Source organism: Xenopus laevis, chromosome 5S (genome assembly GCF_017654675.1).
Source record: "Xenopus laevis strain J_2021 chromosome 5S, Xenopus_laevis_v10.1, whole genome shotgun sequence".
In the NCBI taxonomy this organism is placed as follows: domain Eukaryota; kingdom Metazoa; phylum Chordata; class Amphibia; order Anura; family Pipidae; genus Xenopus; species Xenopus laevis.
The window spans coordinates 71,005,230-71,022,027 of NC_054380.1; the positions used below are offsets into that span (position 1 = coordinate 71,005,230).

The 16,798-nt window shown below is 36.2% G+C and overlaps 1 protein-coding gene across 2 annotated transcripts in view; it reads right to left on the reverse strand.

The window, feature by feature from the left end:
• Positions 1-447: 447 nt before the first annotated feature.
• Positions 448-16,798, reverse strand: part of fhl5.S (four and a half LIM domains 5 S homeolog) — a 33,398-nt gene continuing 17,047 nt past the window's right edge. For both annotated transcript variants that reach the window (XM_041564639.1, XM_018265423.2), the window contains exons 2-6: positions 8,251-8,422; positions 6,585-6,759; positions 4,372-4,541; positions 3,668-3,854; positions 448-801 (exon numbers count right to left, since the gene is read on the reverse strand). In XM_041564639.1, coding sequence (XP_041420573.1) covers positions 650-801; positions 3,668-3,854; positions 4,372-4,541; positions 6,585-6,759; positions 8,251-8,409 — 843 coding nt within the window. In that variant the 5' untranslated portion in view covers positions 8,410-8,422 and the 3' untranslated portion in view covers positions 448-649. The remainder of the gene's footprint in view (positions 802-3,667; positions 3,855-4,371; positions 4,542-6,584; positions 6,760-8,250; positions 8,423-16,798) is intronic.

Below are 16,798 nucleotides of genomic sequence, written 5' to 3' on the forward strand. Positions count from 1 at the left end.
ATTTCTTTTGGAGCTCAAAAAATGGGTTATTGCATCTGTTTTTGCACTTTCTATACTATGACCTCTTATATCATTTTCTATTATTTTTAAAACCCTTACATATATACAGTTTACCTTAATAGCCCATCTGAAAAAAGGCATCAGAATTGGTGTTATGGAGAGGATGGAATTAGGTTGAAAGAAGTGCTTTAAAGATCACATAGCATTTGCATACTGTATGTCTTTGTCCCAAAATGAGACTGGTGTTACCGCAGAGGAGATATACTGAGGCTCTATTCTAGATTGACCTTCTCTATCGTCTATTAGCTTTATTATGCATGATAACTAGTAGTTATTATTTGCCTGTATAAATGTGGCAGTCTCATAAATAAGCCCATCTACTGAGTCACTGAACTGTAGCCGTCCTCCCAGGTTTTAACATTTAAAGTCAAGCACTGACATATTTTATTGCTTCTTGAATTGAAAGGTTTTATTCCAGCCAAAATAATATACAACTAAAAAGGTACCATTATTGTTTCATAGCATTTTTATAAAAAATGTCAGGCCTGCCAAAAATTTGAAAGAATAAAAGACATAAAATGTGCCCAAGGTTACAAGAATTGAAGTAGTAATGAATATAAGAAATCAGAGAAGGGAAGACAATTCACATTTATATGGCTGATCCACAGGCAGGACACAGTACATCATCCTGCTGAGTAAGGAATTTCTCTCCAACGAGTGATTTGGAGCATTTCGCGCAGGTGAAACAATCGTGGTGCCACTGACGGTCCTCAAAAGAGATGTACTTGGCTCCACCTTGCCCTAAACAGAAATAGATGTGCTGGTTACTTTAGTAGACAAACAGGATACATCTATTAAATGAGAACTAAACACAAAAAATAGGGATACACCGAATTCAGGATTTAGTTCTGAATTTGGCCAGGATTCTTCCTTTTTTAGCAGGATTCAGCCTGGTCAAAACAGAATCCATTAAAACCATGTGATTTTTCGTTATACGATTTGAAGTTGTGACTTCTTTTTTCACTCGTGTGGCTCTTTATAGTCTTTCCTGCCCTTTTTGCATAGGTCAGTTAGGGCTAATATTCCGCCAAATGCTTAGAAATACTATATTTTATATACTGAACATACTGCACCAGCCTGAAAGGTCAGCATCTTAATAACAATAATGATCCAGGCCTCCAAAGTTGTGCACATAAGCTACCGTTTTGGATTTTGTTAGGAGTGTCAGTGACACTGCACATGCTCAGTGTGCCCTGGGCCACCGATGGGAAGCTAATCTTGGGGGTCTTTGCAAATCATCAAACAGAAATTACATTTGCCTGTCATAGAACCTGCTGCTACAGGGATAACAAAATGCCTAGGGTGGCGTCAGACCAAAATACGACATTGTATATATACTGTATATTATATATTTTGCATATACTGTACAGTATATTGTATGTTGATCCCTTTGCAGAAAAGATGATGGGGAGCTACTCAACCTCTTTAACAAAAAAAGTTGATATTGTGCTTATTATAAAACTAAACCTCGTTTACTATCCAAGTACAGTAATTTGGATTAACAGTTTCTATTGGTGGTAGAGATTAGTAAATATAGAAGCACGTTGCAATTTTGTAATCATGCCAAACAATTAGCAAAATATTTCCTGCTATAACTAACTTGTTGCTTCAGATACCGCAAATTTTTTTAAGATTTGATTTATTTGCAATGCAAATGCAGCAATTATCAATTCACTGGTTTTTAAGGGATTTGCTTGATTTGAATATGCATTTGTATGAATTAGTTTCCTTATATTTGCTTTTACTTGCTCTGCAAGAGAATATGCTAGACACATCTTCAAAGGGATTTCTGCTTCCCATCATTCTCTGTTGTCTTAGCTCTCACTACAGAGGCTTATATAGAATCTGGGACTGTTTTAAGTTTTCTTGACCATATCCATAAACCACTTTCAGCTGTGTGTCATTTCAAAGTTTGTCTGGAAGTATGAAATATGAGTAGAATACTAGCTCCCAGTATACCCAACAACTTTTAAGTGAAGCAACACTATGCTGGATGATTACTTAAAGGGATTCTGTCATGATTTTTATGGTGTCGTTTTTATTTCTAAATGACACTGTTTACACTGCAAATAATTCACTCTACAAATAAAATGTCATTCCTGAACCAACAAGTGTATTTTTTTTAGTTGTAATATTGTGTAGGCAGCCATCTCAGGTAATTTTGCCTGCTCATGTGTTTTCATTCAGGCTCTTGTTTCTCCTACTCAATGTAACTGAATGTGTCCGAGTGGGACCTGGATTTTTACTGTTAAGTAATATATCTACTAAGGAGCTGTTATCTTGTTTTAGGGAGCTGCTATCTGGTTACCTTCCCATTGCTTTGCTGATGGACTGCTGGGGGGGAAGGGGAGGGGGGTGATATCACTCCAACTTGCAGTACAGCATTAAACAGTGACTGAAGTTTATCAGAGCACAAGTCACATGACTGGGGGCAGATGGGAAACTGACTCTGTCTAGCCCGATGTCAGATTTCAAAATTAAGTTTACATTTGTTTTTTTGCTCTTTTAAAAAACGGATTTAAGGTCAATCAACACTGCTAATAAACCATGTTTACTTAATTGCTACTGGACTACAAATCACATCATATTTTCCATAATATCAACACTTAAAAGGGAACTAAACCCAACTGTTAAGCTCTCCTACTGTGACCAACAATTCTCTATGGAAGTTTATGCAAAACAATTCACCAGAGAATTCTACTGACCAAAACCTCAATCATAGATGCAAGAGAATTCACCTGAGAGAATGTGGACTGTCTGCACTATGTCAGGCATCTTGCTGTTATATATTATATAGAGATTAGTATGTTAATTTTGTCATTATTATATTACAAAGTAATAAGACATGGAATAAACTGAAAACTTCAGTTCAGTGCTAGGAAAATGTACTTAAAGCTTCCAACTATAATTGCCATGGGCCCTGGAGAGCTGGGAAAAAGTTTTATTGTTCAGTATTGCTTTAAAAATATAACCCTGATGTCACTGGACATTTTTTCCCAGACATTTGAGGGGCATGCCACATTTGTTTTTGGGTGGGCTCATGTCTAGGGCATAAGAGGATCTTTTCCTTGGACATGCTTCCTTGGACATGTGTTATAATAAGTGGCCACTTCAAGCATTTGCACCAACATCTCTTTTAATGACGTCTATACTACTTATATATTCAAATTGACCTAAGCGTGAGAGTTGTTTCGCTAGGCAGAAATGAACGCTATTGAAAATTCATTATAAAAAGGCTCGCACTGCAGAAGTAACGCTAGTGAAAATTAGCTGAGATGCAATGCATTTTAGTGAATTAGCATAGTGGTAACTAATTTGTGCCTGGTGAAGTGGCGCGAAGTGTGGCGAAGTGGTCGCTGGTGAAAATTTGCCCTTTAGCAATTTGCCCCTAAAAGTTAACATAAAGGTGAGCCACCCCTTTAAATATAAACAGAGCAGACTCTTACTAAAGGATCTGTTAGATCAAATTGATCAGTTGCAATAATCCAGGCCTGATAATATTTTAGAGAATATTGGCAGTTATAGTGCAAGAATGTAGAACAACACTCTTATAGTGTAATGTACAATCTAAGTGAAATTGGTCAAAGTAGGGTTCTGGTTCACTTACCAGTAATAGGCTTTGCACAAGCTGCACATTTTTTAGCATACAGATTGTCGAAGCAGTCCACACAATATGGAGAGTCATCTTTAGAAGTCGATTTCTCTCCAACCAGATTTTTCTCGCAGCTCGTGCATACAAAGCACTCTCTGTGCCACTGTTGCTCTTGGAAAGAAATCCCACCTTTGGTGATTGCCTAAGTTAAAACAAAAATGTTTTATTTGCAACACTGAATTTTAGTTCATGACTACAATTTCTGTGCCGTACAGAGAGAGTTGCAATGATTTAAGTGTCTCTTTGAATACATGCAATAAAATAGGATCATGTACTTTTAAATCTCCGTCTTTCTCATCGCTGTTGAAAGAATTGTAAATTATTTTGAATCCTGTACTTCAAAGAACAGCTGCTCTTTTAGTTTGTATTGATGAATAGAGCCTTAGAATAGAAACTTACATAGTGTGTTTAAAATGGTCAGCTGTACTACCCTGGTGACTTCACAACAGCTCATAGTAATCTAAAATGTGACAAAAAAATCAATCTTCTCGCTCAACCTTGAGAATTTGTTAAAGTATGCTGGGATGTGTTGTCCAGTCACAGCCAAGTAAGGTGTCGGTGAACACTGCAGTGCAGCAGGGTTTAGATTCCCGTAGTAGGACAAAGATTCACACTATATTAAAGGATTAGAATTAAAATATATTTTTATGTCTTTATACCTTTCTACAAGACTTGCACTGGTTAGCAAATTGTTTTTCATAACATGGCATGCAATATATCTTGGACTCCTTGGGAACAAATGGCTTATTTCCTACTGGCTCTCTACAACTTTGGCAAACAAAACAGGTTTCATGCCAGTTACTTCCATTATACTCCATTTTCCGTGATCCTACAAAGGAGAAAGAGAATGTATTTGAGTACTAAACAGACAAAAAACTACTCCTATTGCATATCAGTGAATTATAGTCATTGTAAGTCACACATACCACTTTGCATATACTGTATTAAGCTAATAGTAAAACCTTAGACTACTTTAGAGCTTCATGTTTATTTTATATGCCTACAACAGAAAATGTCAAACATTATTTCTATTTTAATACAAAATTAAGTATCTATCCTTAACGGAGACATAGGATAAGTAAAAAAAACATTAATATTGTGGGCAATAATGAATAATATATAGTGCTCATTTTACTTTGGGCTAAACATTAATACAGGTATGGGACCTGTTATCCAGAATGCTCAGGACCTCACGTTTTCTGGATAATGGATCTATCTGTAATTTGGATCTATACACCTTAAGTCTACTAGAAAATCAGGTATACATTAAATAAAACCAATAGACTGGTTTGGCTTCCAATAAGGATTAAATATATCTTAGATTGGATGAAGTACAAGGTACTGTTTTATTATTACTAAGAAAAAGGAAATTATTTTTAAAAATTTGGTTTATTAGTATATAATGGAGTCTATGGGAACGGCCTTTCCATAATTCGGCACTTTCTAGATAATGGGTTTCCAGATAACGGCTATTGTTCTTTAAAGGGGTTGTTCACCTTTGAGATAACTTTTAATGTGATGTACAGAGTGATATTCTGAGACAATTTGCAATTTGTATTTATTTTTTATTATTTGTGGTTTTTGAGCTATTTAGCTTTTTATTCAGCAGCTCTTCAATTTGCATATTAACTAATCTGGTAACTAGGATCCAAATTACCCTAGCAACCACGCATTGATTTAAATAAAAAAAAAGACGACTATGAATAGGAGAGGGCATGAATAAAAGGATCAGTAATAACAAGTAACAATAACAATACATTTGTAGCTTTACAGAGCATTTGTTTTGTAGAAGGGAGTCAGCAACGCCCATTTGAAAGCTGCAAAGAGTAAGGAGAATAAGGCAAATAACTATAAAACTATAAATAATAAATAATGAAATTGAAAAGTTGCTTAGAATTGGCCCTTCTATAACATATTAAAAGTTACCTGAAACCACCCCTTTAAAAATTACCCCTTTAGTGGAGCTCCCTATAGATCTTTGTCTATGTTTCAAATGAGGGGTAGGCGTGTCCTAATGGTGCCTGCCAGAAGCATAGTAGGAAGGGGACAGCCAATCTAAGCCCTGTAGACAGGATTCAGTTCCCTATCAAGTCAACCTAGCTGCTGATTGGTTCCTATCCTACAATGAAGTGTGCGGAGTGCCTGGGAAAGAAGGCAGCAGGAAGTGGAACAGATGGGCAGGATTATGAGGGTTTTGAGTGATACATTCTTGTTTTTCATACAATAATTAATATTTAATTTAATATTTAACAATATTACAAAGAAAGAGAAAAAGAAAGAGAAAGAATTTTCTATAGAGACAAGGGCACATCAAGAAACACATACTTCAGAAAGTGAAGAATCCGTGGTTACAAAGACTGCATTTTCAGAACAATTCATAAGCATGAATTCATTCATACAGATTTAAAACTAACATTTATGCCTTCAACAGGATTCATTCAATATAAAATAATAATGCCAGTATGAGATTCATCTGCATCTGCAATATTTTCAAACCACAGCTCATAAGGTTACAAATATTTATTAAATAGATACGTTTAGTTAAATGGAATAATTTATAAATATACCGTATTTTACTATTTCTCTTTGTACCTGATTTATGTAACAATAAATGCCAAGATAAAAAAAAAATTAATTTGAACATACAGTGATAGTCTTTGTAAAACACGATATACATCAGCCCTGCGTGAGGAAAATAATGAGGTGAATTAATTCAATTAATTCAAACAAAACTCTAATTTGTACATCTGCTTGGGAAAAAAATAGCAAGTCATTACTACATAGCCTCCCATTAAAAAAATTGATTATATATTAATTATAATTCAATGTGACTAACGAAAATCCCTAATTTAGCAAATTAATTAACTCTTACCAGGCATTATGGTAGCTCTGCAGCCAAAACACTTTGAGGAGTATTCAGTAGAGTAACACTCAATGCACAGTAAGAGCTCATCTTTGGCAGCAAAGGGTTTCTCCACCAGGGAATGGTCACACTTGTCGCACCTGAAACATGTTTCATGCCAATGGCTGTCTTTATATGCAAGGTCCTTCAAAGAAAACATGTAATTTGTCTTTAATCACAAATATTAACTGTTCCATGACTTTGTAATATTTCTCTAAAAGTTAAAAAACACCAAGAAATTGTGATAAAACAGTTACAGATAAGTATAATGCTAAAGGTATATTTTCTCTGCGTTATGCAATTTACTACACACTAACCTTATTGGGCATGGGGGTTGATACCCATATAAATTATCCAAATTGTAGTCTAAATTAATTCTCAGTATAGTGTAACATATGGTTATATGCACTCCAGACTAGAGTGGACTTTTACAGAGAAAGTGCTTGCTTGTGTGATCTAAAAAAAATGCACATAGTATGGGGCAGCCTAGTAATCTTTCAGTAAGTCTTAAGCTGTAACTAGTAGTCCACACTCCATTAGGCTACCCGTTGGGGTATCAGCTATTCTCATTTTAAAAACAATGGCTTGCGAAATGGGTCTTCATTTAACACAGTCTAATTTGTTTCAGGATAATGGAACGAGGTTATATAATCTTAAGCAATGTAAAGCTCAGTGTACACATATGACATTTAGGGGGTTATTTGTCAAAGGTCCAATTTCAAATTTATGCAAATCTTTTTATACTCTAATAAATTCGAATGTACTCACAACTCGAATTGGAAGTTATTTATGAAAAAAACTCGAACGTCTAATATTCAATCTTATAGTCCCTGACCTGAAAATTCTAATAAAAATTCTAATCGAATTTTCTTCCGAAAAAAACTCGAATGTCCGGAAGGCAATAACAAATTCAAATGGTTCAACAGACCTCTGCCATTGACTTAAATAAACTCGACAGGTTTTAGGTGGCGAATATTCAAATTAGAACTGTTTCCAAGGTTGAGGTGTGTTAAATCTCTCATTCGAATTTCAAGTTGGTGCTTTTAAATTCGAATTTTGTGAGTTTTGACACAAACAAATTCGAAAAATTAAAATCAAATTGGAATTTACCATTCGAACCTTAATAAATCTGCCCCTTGGTGAGGTCATGATTAGGACACCATTTAAATGATCAGATTTAGTAGCCTTTCCAAACCCATCAGTAGAGGACCAAATCAGTTGGCAAATAGAACCCTTGTCCTACAACTCGCCCTGGCCAGATATCAGTCAGGTAGGATGTTGGTTTGGCCCCATGTAGGCCAATAAACTGTCAATCCAGTTCTGGTGAGACAAGAAATTATATTGGTCTGTGTAGCAGTGTAACAGGAGTAGATACTGATTTGCTAAAAGTACTTTAGTAAAAGTAGGCACCACCTTTCTAAAGTTTATTGCATGGCTCTTTAGTATGACAAAGAGTAAATACTAAATGAAAACAGTGAAAAATATCATGGATAGCAAACCTGTAGTTGAGACACAGGCACAATGCAAAATTGATTTATTTTAACTGGTTTTGAGTTATTCATCCTGGATCTTCAAGTAAAGGTCCATAAAGAAATCAGAAATTGAAACACGGTCTATTTTGTGATGTGACATTTACCTTAGAATTACATTCAATAATCTTTTTGCATCGTTCACAGGGGTTTGCAAAAAGACTGTCGAAGCATTTAACACAATATGGACTGTCATCCTTTATAGTATATTTCTTTCCGTACAAGGTCTCTTTGCAGTGGAAGCAGTCAAATATTTCGTTTTCCATATTAGAAGCTCAACTGAAAAAAAAAACATATTGGTTATTAAGCAAATTAACTTATTCTCTCCACACAGTAAGAATAAAGTATTCAGTCGTCCCTTTTACCATTCTAATTTGCATGGGTAAACACAAGACTGACTTAATACTGACTCTCTGTAGGCTATAATGGAAGTCATAATTGCACAAATGGTGGCCCAACCATTGAATAGAAAAGGTGTTCAAAATTTGCAGGCCTGGGGTTGTGACTTACCCTGAAGTCTCAGCAATCATAGATTTTCTTTTAGGGATATTGGTAAATAGTTGGCGGTTCATTGCATGTCCTTTCATTGGAACAAAGAGGTAAAAAAAGACACATGTCCATTGCATTTAGCCTCGCCCCCAACAGCTACTTGATTTAGAGCAAGGCAAAAAAGCATCTCCAATTTATCTCAAGGGAAAAAATGTCCTCCTCACTCCCAAGAGGGCAATCAAACCAGTCCCTGGATCAACATTGTACTAGAGTTAACTGTGGTAAATTTCTCACTTTCCAAAAAAGGCATCCAACCCATTTTTGAAACTATCTGTGTCCATCACTACAACAATCGGAGATAGAATTCCATATCTTCACAGTCCTCATTACAAAATAACCCTTTCTGCATCTCAAATGGGGGCAGGGTGCCCAAGGGGGGATCCTGAGGCCGCAGCCCCAGAGGGCCCCATGCCCCCCAGTCCAACCCTATTTTTAAATAACAACCATTTTTGTTCTGTGTTTTAGTTGAAAATCTCCTGCATCTACCTCCATACTGAAGTAATGTTTTAGGGTGCTAAAGGTTGTTTTCCTGAAATTTGTTCATGTTGATTGTTTTTTCAATCAATGTCTGGGTAATTAAAATCCCCTATATACTGTATATGACTTGCCCTAATCTTGCAACCCTTTCTATTTCCAACATGAGCTGCTCCTCTTTCTCTTCACTTACACAAGCAGGTATGTAGCATTCTCCTACCATTTATTTGCTTTTAGTCTTTTAAACTTCAACCCATGATGCTTCTGTCCTCTCATTCTCCTCCACAACATCTTTCTTAATACTGGGTTTCAAATCATGCTCAACATACAGGCATCCCCCGATGCCTTTACCATTTTCATTATCCCTTTCAAAACAAGGCATAGTCCTTTTACATTTACTGCATTGTCATGTGACTCAGTCATCTATGCTTCCAATGACACCATACAGAAAAACCTCAATTTTACATCCCCTGATTTTCCTCCATTTTATAATGCATTTCAGTTGGTGCCATTCCCTGATTTTAAATTTTGTTTTACACCAACATTTTGTCCTGATGTTTCCAAAAATGGATGCATGTCTCTGTGAATGTTATTATTAATGATATTAAGTGGTTTAAAATACTAACCAGATGACACAGGATTGGACTGGGCTGGTGGGAAACCAGGTGATTACACACACTTGGGGGTGCATAACTTTTGGCAAAATCTCCTCTAATCTTCTAGCCTTCCTTTCCCCCAAACATCTGAACTATCATTATTAAGGTACAGCCCATCCCTAGCAAAGAGCCTGTAGATCAGTGGTCCCCGACCAGTAACTCGTGAGCAACATGTTGCTCTCCAACCCCTTGGATGTTGCTCTCAGTGGCCTCAAAGCAGGAGTTTATTTTTGAATTCCAGGCTTGGAGGCAAGTTTTGGTTGCATAAAAACCAGATGTACTGCCAAACAGATACTCAATGTAGGTTGAATATCCACATAGGGGTTACCAAATGACCAATCACAACACTTATTTGGCATCCCAAGCACATTTTTTCATGCAAGTGTTGCTCCCCAACTCCTTTTACTTCTGAATGTTGCTCACAGCTTCAAAAGGTTGGGGATCCTTGCTGTAGATGATGATTTACCCACAGTTGTAAAACGCAAGTCACACCGGAGTTCCATGACCTTCTTTTAGATACAGTTCATGGAACTCCTTTACAACAAGAACACCAATGATGTGATATGTCCATTTTTGCTGGATTAATCATAATGCATTAATAAGCATGTATATCCTCATTCATAATAACTGGCAAGTAGATTTTCAATATTTGAGATGATTTATCTTACAACTGAGAAATGAAAGTCAAATAAAACTCCTGTTCATCAGATGAATGATTTATACATACCCAGCCTAAATGATTTATTTTGACTTCAGGAGCATTTATTTCTCTTTCCTGATGGATTTCTACATTATTAACACTATGCTATTTTGTTGCCATTTTTTGTCCAGGTAACATATCCCTCAAATTGTGGATCTGATCCAAGTAAAATCTGCAGATACTTTGATTTTCACTAATTATTCACAAATGTTTCCCATACAATTATCTGCTAGAGTAAATCTCTTCAAAATCTCCCGAAAAAATACCTTTTTCCTGATCCATTAGAATCTCAAAGCATTTTCAAGTAATTACATGGGAGGCCAGCACATAAAAGGCCAGATTCAATTCACTGAAAAAAGCTTATCTGAATTCAATTCCAGATTTTCCCATAGTGCCAGATGCAATTCAGTGAGAAAAACGTATCATGCTGTTTATCACAGGAAAACTCTATTGAAGTTTAGACCTAGAGCTGGATTAGCAGAAAACAAACAAAACCAACTCAAACAAATAAACAATGAAAAGTAGTAGTGCTTGCTAAATCATACTATTTCTACTCTAAAAATGTCTCGGTCTTGTATAATGCCATGTGTCCTATACAGGACAGAAGAAAAGAGTATCACAATAATAAAAATAATACAATAACTGAGTAGATTTAAGGCTGCTCCCTAAAATTACTATATAAATATTATTTGGATCCAATATTTAAAGATCTCTCAGTACCAAATGACAAAAATAAACAATACTTTATACACTCAGGACTAAATATTTGAAACTTAAATGATATTTCCAGAGATTAATAAAAATAAGAGGTGATGTATCTGCAGGAAGCACACTATCATCACTGTTAATAAAAATTAGCCTCAAGCACAAAGCATTTGGCAAATTCTCACAATAAATTGGTTGGGTCACAAACAGTAAAGGTAATCACACAATAATTGACCTGACACCTATCCTTCTGTTTGGCTAGTGCGCTAGTCAGTTCTCAGGGATGACCAAATACCATTGCTACATTTACTTGGCTTGTTGGCATGAATGACCAGATTAAACAGGAATTGTGAAAAAGTTGTGTGTTTTCTCCCTTTCTCACCATCTCATCTTCCTTCCACCCACTGAGAAGGTGTGCCAGCAGATTATATTGTATTTTTTAAGAGATGCTCCAGTCTGCACCAAGCAGTGGATCTTTTTAGTTGGCACAAGGGGCAGGCTGCAGCTAGAACAGGGCAAGAAGTGTTGCAAATTAGCACTACAGTGCCAGTCTTGCATCCTTTAGTGCTCCTGCACTTATCTGGGCCTGAATAAATTACTCCTAGGGGGTTATTTATCAAAATCTGAATTTTTCAGATTTTTTTAAATAAAAAGTCAGAACAAACTAGAATTCATGATTTGACCTTATTTATTAATAAAAAAAAGCAAAATTTAATTAGATCAGGGTAAAACTACATAATAATTGAGCAAAAAACAGAATCGTACAATTTTTTTGAAAGTTTTTCCCGCTAAATTTTTTCCGAATTTTCCCAAAATGCCCAAGTTTTTCAGATATTTGCCTGAAAAGCCTGAAAAATTCAGATTTTTGGCCTAATTCCAGTGTAGACCACAGAAACTTCCAAATAGGATCGGGACCTCTACCATTGACATATACAACCTCGGCAGGTCTGAGATGGTGGATTTTCAGACTTTTTGCAGTATCGGACTTTAATAAACCCTGAAAAATTTGAGTTTTGCACAAAACCTGACCAGACTTTACTAATCAACTGTCCCAAAAATCTTGCCACTCAGTAGATTAGTTAAAAGGACTGAAACCCCAAGGCACCAGGACAGAGTGGAGGCAAAATGGGGCACAAGACTGAAAAGGAGGTACTGGTGTGACAACCTTAAAATGTTTAGCTGTTCATTTTAATTATATAATACCACAATCTCACAGGAGCAGGTCAGACCTATAACTGTGCTGTCCGTTCTGTTTTATGTCAATAAATAAATCAATCTGGGTTGCCCTCAAGTGGGATTACTAACTAATTACTCATTTTGCTTCTCTGCTACATCTTGGCAAATGAGGAATTGTTTAAATCGTGATTGAGTTGTCTTCTCTGCCAGGAATGTCTACATCTCAGAACTGTTATTTGCAGAACCCATGATATTACTACAGTCCCCTAGAGGGAGGCCTGAATTAGCTGACAGGAAGCAGGACAGTACAGTGTTAGAGGACAGTTAGTGTCACCAGGGATGTAACTACAGAGGAAGCAGACCCTGCGGCTGCAGGGGGCCCAAGAGATACAGATACAGATAATATGCAATTTCTTTTTTTGTATTAATATGCAATTTCATTAAATATTTGTTAAACAGGACAACCTCTAGATATTTTGGGGGCCCTAAAATTAATTTGCTATGGGGCCTAGCCTAGTAACATCTAGTTACGCCACTGAGTGTCACACACGTTCTTCCAAAACCCAGAACAAGGGCCAAGGTTCCTGGCATGGCTCGTGTGTCTGCCTATAATAGCTGCCTTTCGCTTCGGTAGGAGTCTTCCGTTAGTCAAATGCTGCTAGGTCTTAAAATGAAAGAACCAGGGCAAAGGTTCTGGACAGGCAAGAGAACCAGAGAGTACAACGGGATGAAACAGAGAGTAGTCAAAGGACAGGCCAAGGTCAATAACCAAGACAGCAGCGAGAAACCAAATCAATATGCAAAAAAGTAGTCAAGATCACATGTTAATTTTGACCAATTAAATGTTTGCATTCTTAGAGGCTGATAACTGTGTGGGGTTACATATAGAACTGAAAGTTAATACTATATTTGCTGGTATTACTGCACAGATTGTACAATCAGCAATCGCTTCATAGATAGTTCAGATAGTTTCATCGATTTGATGATGTTACCCATGCATAGTATTTGCAACATTCACTCATAATTTTCACTTAATAGGTGAACTAGTCCAAAGGGCTAAATAAATGATCATAGTGGTAGATTACTCTAGGAATATCCTCTTCCTGAGCCTAACCACTTCAAACCATTTGCTGACTGGGATGACACCACACTAACCTTCCTGATCTGCTCACTGGAGCCTCTGGCTGTTTTACTAAATACTGATACTTTCTCTCATTCCTGAGTGCACTATAACAGATATGTCATCACATTAACTCCTCTTACTTAGGTTTACCTCCACCTCAGGCTCTCCAGCAATGGCCACCCCCCCCCCCAGCTTGTGTGGTCCAACAAGACCAAGTATATGGTAACTTCAGTATTTAAATAGTAAGGACAGCTAATACCCCTGGCCAACTACAGAATTCACAGGGAACTCTAACATGGAAAGGGAACCAGTTACCCCTTCCAACTTTGAAGCCTCAAGTAAAATAAACATAAATAAAGTAAGTTTACTGCACAGATCACAGTACAGGTATGGGACCTGTTATCCAAAATGTTGGGGCCTGGCGTGTTCTGGATAACAGCTCTTTCCATTATTTGTATCTTCATCATTTAGGTCTTACCCTGAAGACACACTATAAAGTTAGTACAGGTATGGGACCTGTTATCCAGAATGCTCGGGACCTGGGGTTTTCCAAATAATGGATCTTTCTGTAGTTTGGATCTTCATACCTTAAGTCTACTAGAAAATCATATAAACATTAAATAAACCAAATAGGCTTCCAATATCGATTAATTATATCTTAATTTGGATTAATTATAAAGTACTGTTTCACTATTGAAAAGAAAGGAAATCATTTTTAAAAATTTAGATTATATGGATAAAATGGAGTCAATGGGAGACAGACTTTCCGTAATTTGGAACTTTCTGGACAACGGGTTTCCGGAAAACCTCTACTCCTATTTGGGCAGGTTTCTCTGTAACAATAGTACACTGCAGTTAGCTCTTATGGGAGACCAACAGAGAAGATTATTTATTTCAGTTTTAAGGTTATTAAAACATCCTTCATGCCATCCATTGCTCTTTGATGAGTTTTGCCCAGCTCATCTGAAGTGATGAATTTTTCGTAGAAGACGACGGCTACGCAGCTAACCCCTCTGGGATGGCAAGAAGAACTTGCTTAATATGAGTTTCTGAAAAAGTCAATTACATTTAATGTCCTACAGCAACTGAGTTCAATGAGTTTTACCAAATGAAATCTGATGTGATGGATTCTTGAATTAACTGAGGAATTTTCAAATATAAATGCAAAGCTTATTTGCTGAACAGAAGGAAGCAAACATAGAGCTAATGCTTTATAAACAATAAAAAAAATCCAAAATGGTAAGACATTGGTATAAAGAAAGGGACTTGTATACTTATTATGATAACAAGTTTAGTAAATCCGACCTATTGCATTTCATATCTACTCATATCTACTGTATGTGTATATATACAGTTTATGCACTGTATATGTGCTTGCCACAAATTAGAAAACTGTAAAACAAAACAAAGATGTGATGGGTCATTTACAACAGGAAGTAAAAGTGTGGATGCACATGTTGGGAGGATTGCTGCAAGATATTTAATGTACCTCCACATTTTGCATTCTCTTCTGATGATTTTGCATAAGTGTGCCTACTGAATCTAGGAAAGCCTGGAGCTCTCTCTAATCTGAATGGTATCCTTCAGTGACCTGTATCAATAGGTGCACCACATTTGTTTGCTATAGCCACACTCCATAAATTCTATTATCCCTGCAAAATGTTCCCCACAAATTGCACCTGAAATGGGAACACATGCATATGCAACTGTATTCATTTTGATGCATAACGCAAGTTCTGTATACAGTGCCTGATCAGAAAATACCCCTTCTGATGTGTTGCTATGGGTAAATAATAAATAAATGTATGTTATTAGCTTATTTCAGGACTGCCTATAAAGGAATGTTTTTTGTCCTGGATCTATCTCTTTGGGGAATGTACATTGAAATCTAAAGGGGCAGAGAGCAGCATATTTTTAGTATATTCTTAGCGATCATTGTTGAAGAAGTTATTCCTTTCAGCAGATTCACAGAATGGATGAAACAGCAATGCACATTATGTTAGTACTCTAAAAATACATGGCAATAATATAATAATATAATAATAATAATACCTCTTTTCGTTTATGTGGAATCATTTCTACTTCTGAAGTAGTGACAATTTCTCTGCACGGTGAGTGAATGCACAGAGCAGCTACATCGCACATTTTGATTAGGTGGACAAATCAGTGATAGGGCCAAGCATTTTACTTGGTCTGCTTTTAATTCACATAATTTACATTTTTATACACAGACATAGTTGTGCATCTTAAATGCATAGGTTGATAGCTGTCATTTCTGCCCAGCAGCCTGCTGATATATGTGAAATATGTGCATTCAATCTTGGGTTCTTTATTTATTCTCTAAGTGAGGCAGTAATCTGCTTATTGGCCATGTTACCAAAATAAACAGTTGCAGGCAATACTTTTATCTAGCATGCGCCACAAATAGCTTGTGGGGGAAAAAAAGCATGCGGTACTGCTATCTAAAGCACAAATGAAATTCAGCTTCCATAGTAAAATTGCTTTTGAAGTGCTGGAAACTCATTTTACATTAGAGGATGCTTTTCAAATAGATTTTTTTCCAGCCGCACTTGGGGCAGAACTGCCTTCCCATATGCTTGACCATAGACATATTTAAAGTTTTGATAAATATTATCATTGTAGGTTTTAATATTTTTTTATGCTTCAGAATAAACAGAAAATATACAAGCAAATGCTTCTTATTGGAGGATTATTTTAATGCAGCAACTGCAAACTGGGGAAAAGTTTTATTGAGCAATATTTCTTCAAAATATTGCTTAAAAAAAGTTTCTGGCCTACATCTACCAGTATGGCTAAAATGGAACCTAACCCCAACCAAGCTGTACTACTGTGCCCCTTAGTTCTCTACAGAAGTTGAAGAAAAGTCAAATTACCCATGGAAAACAATTCACCCATGAGAATTCTACTGATCAAGAACTTAATTATAGATGCAAAAGAATTCACCAATGAGAATGCTCATTACCTGCACCATTTAATTCTTCTTGGAATGCTTGGAATTACATTTGTACAAAAAAGCTTCCAGGCTGTGGTTAATCAACACACCTTTTTTATACATGTTTTGTATAAAATGTCAATATACTGTTATTTTGCAGTCTACTCCATTATCTTGTGACGGATAACAATAAAATATGTCTCTAATATCCACAGTCACAGAAGGATTTGTAGTTTGAATCGTGTTCAGTTTATGGGTTAACTAAATGACAAAGTACTGTCAATAATTATGTGTGTAGTAATGCTATGCTTCCTACTAA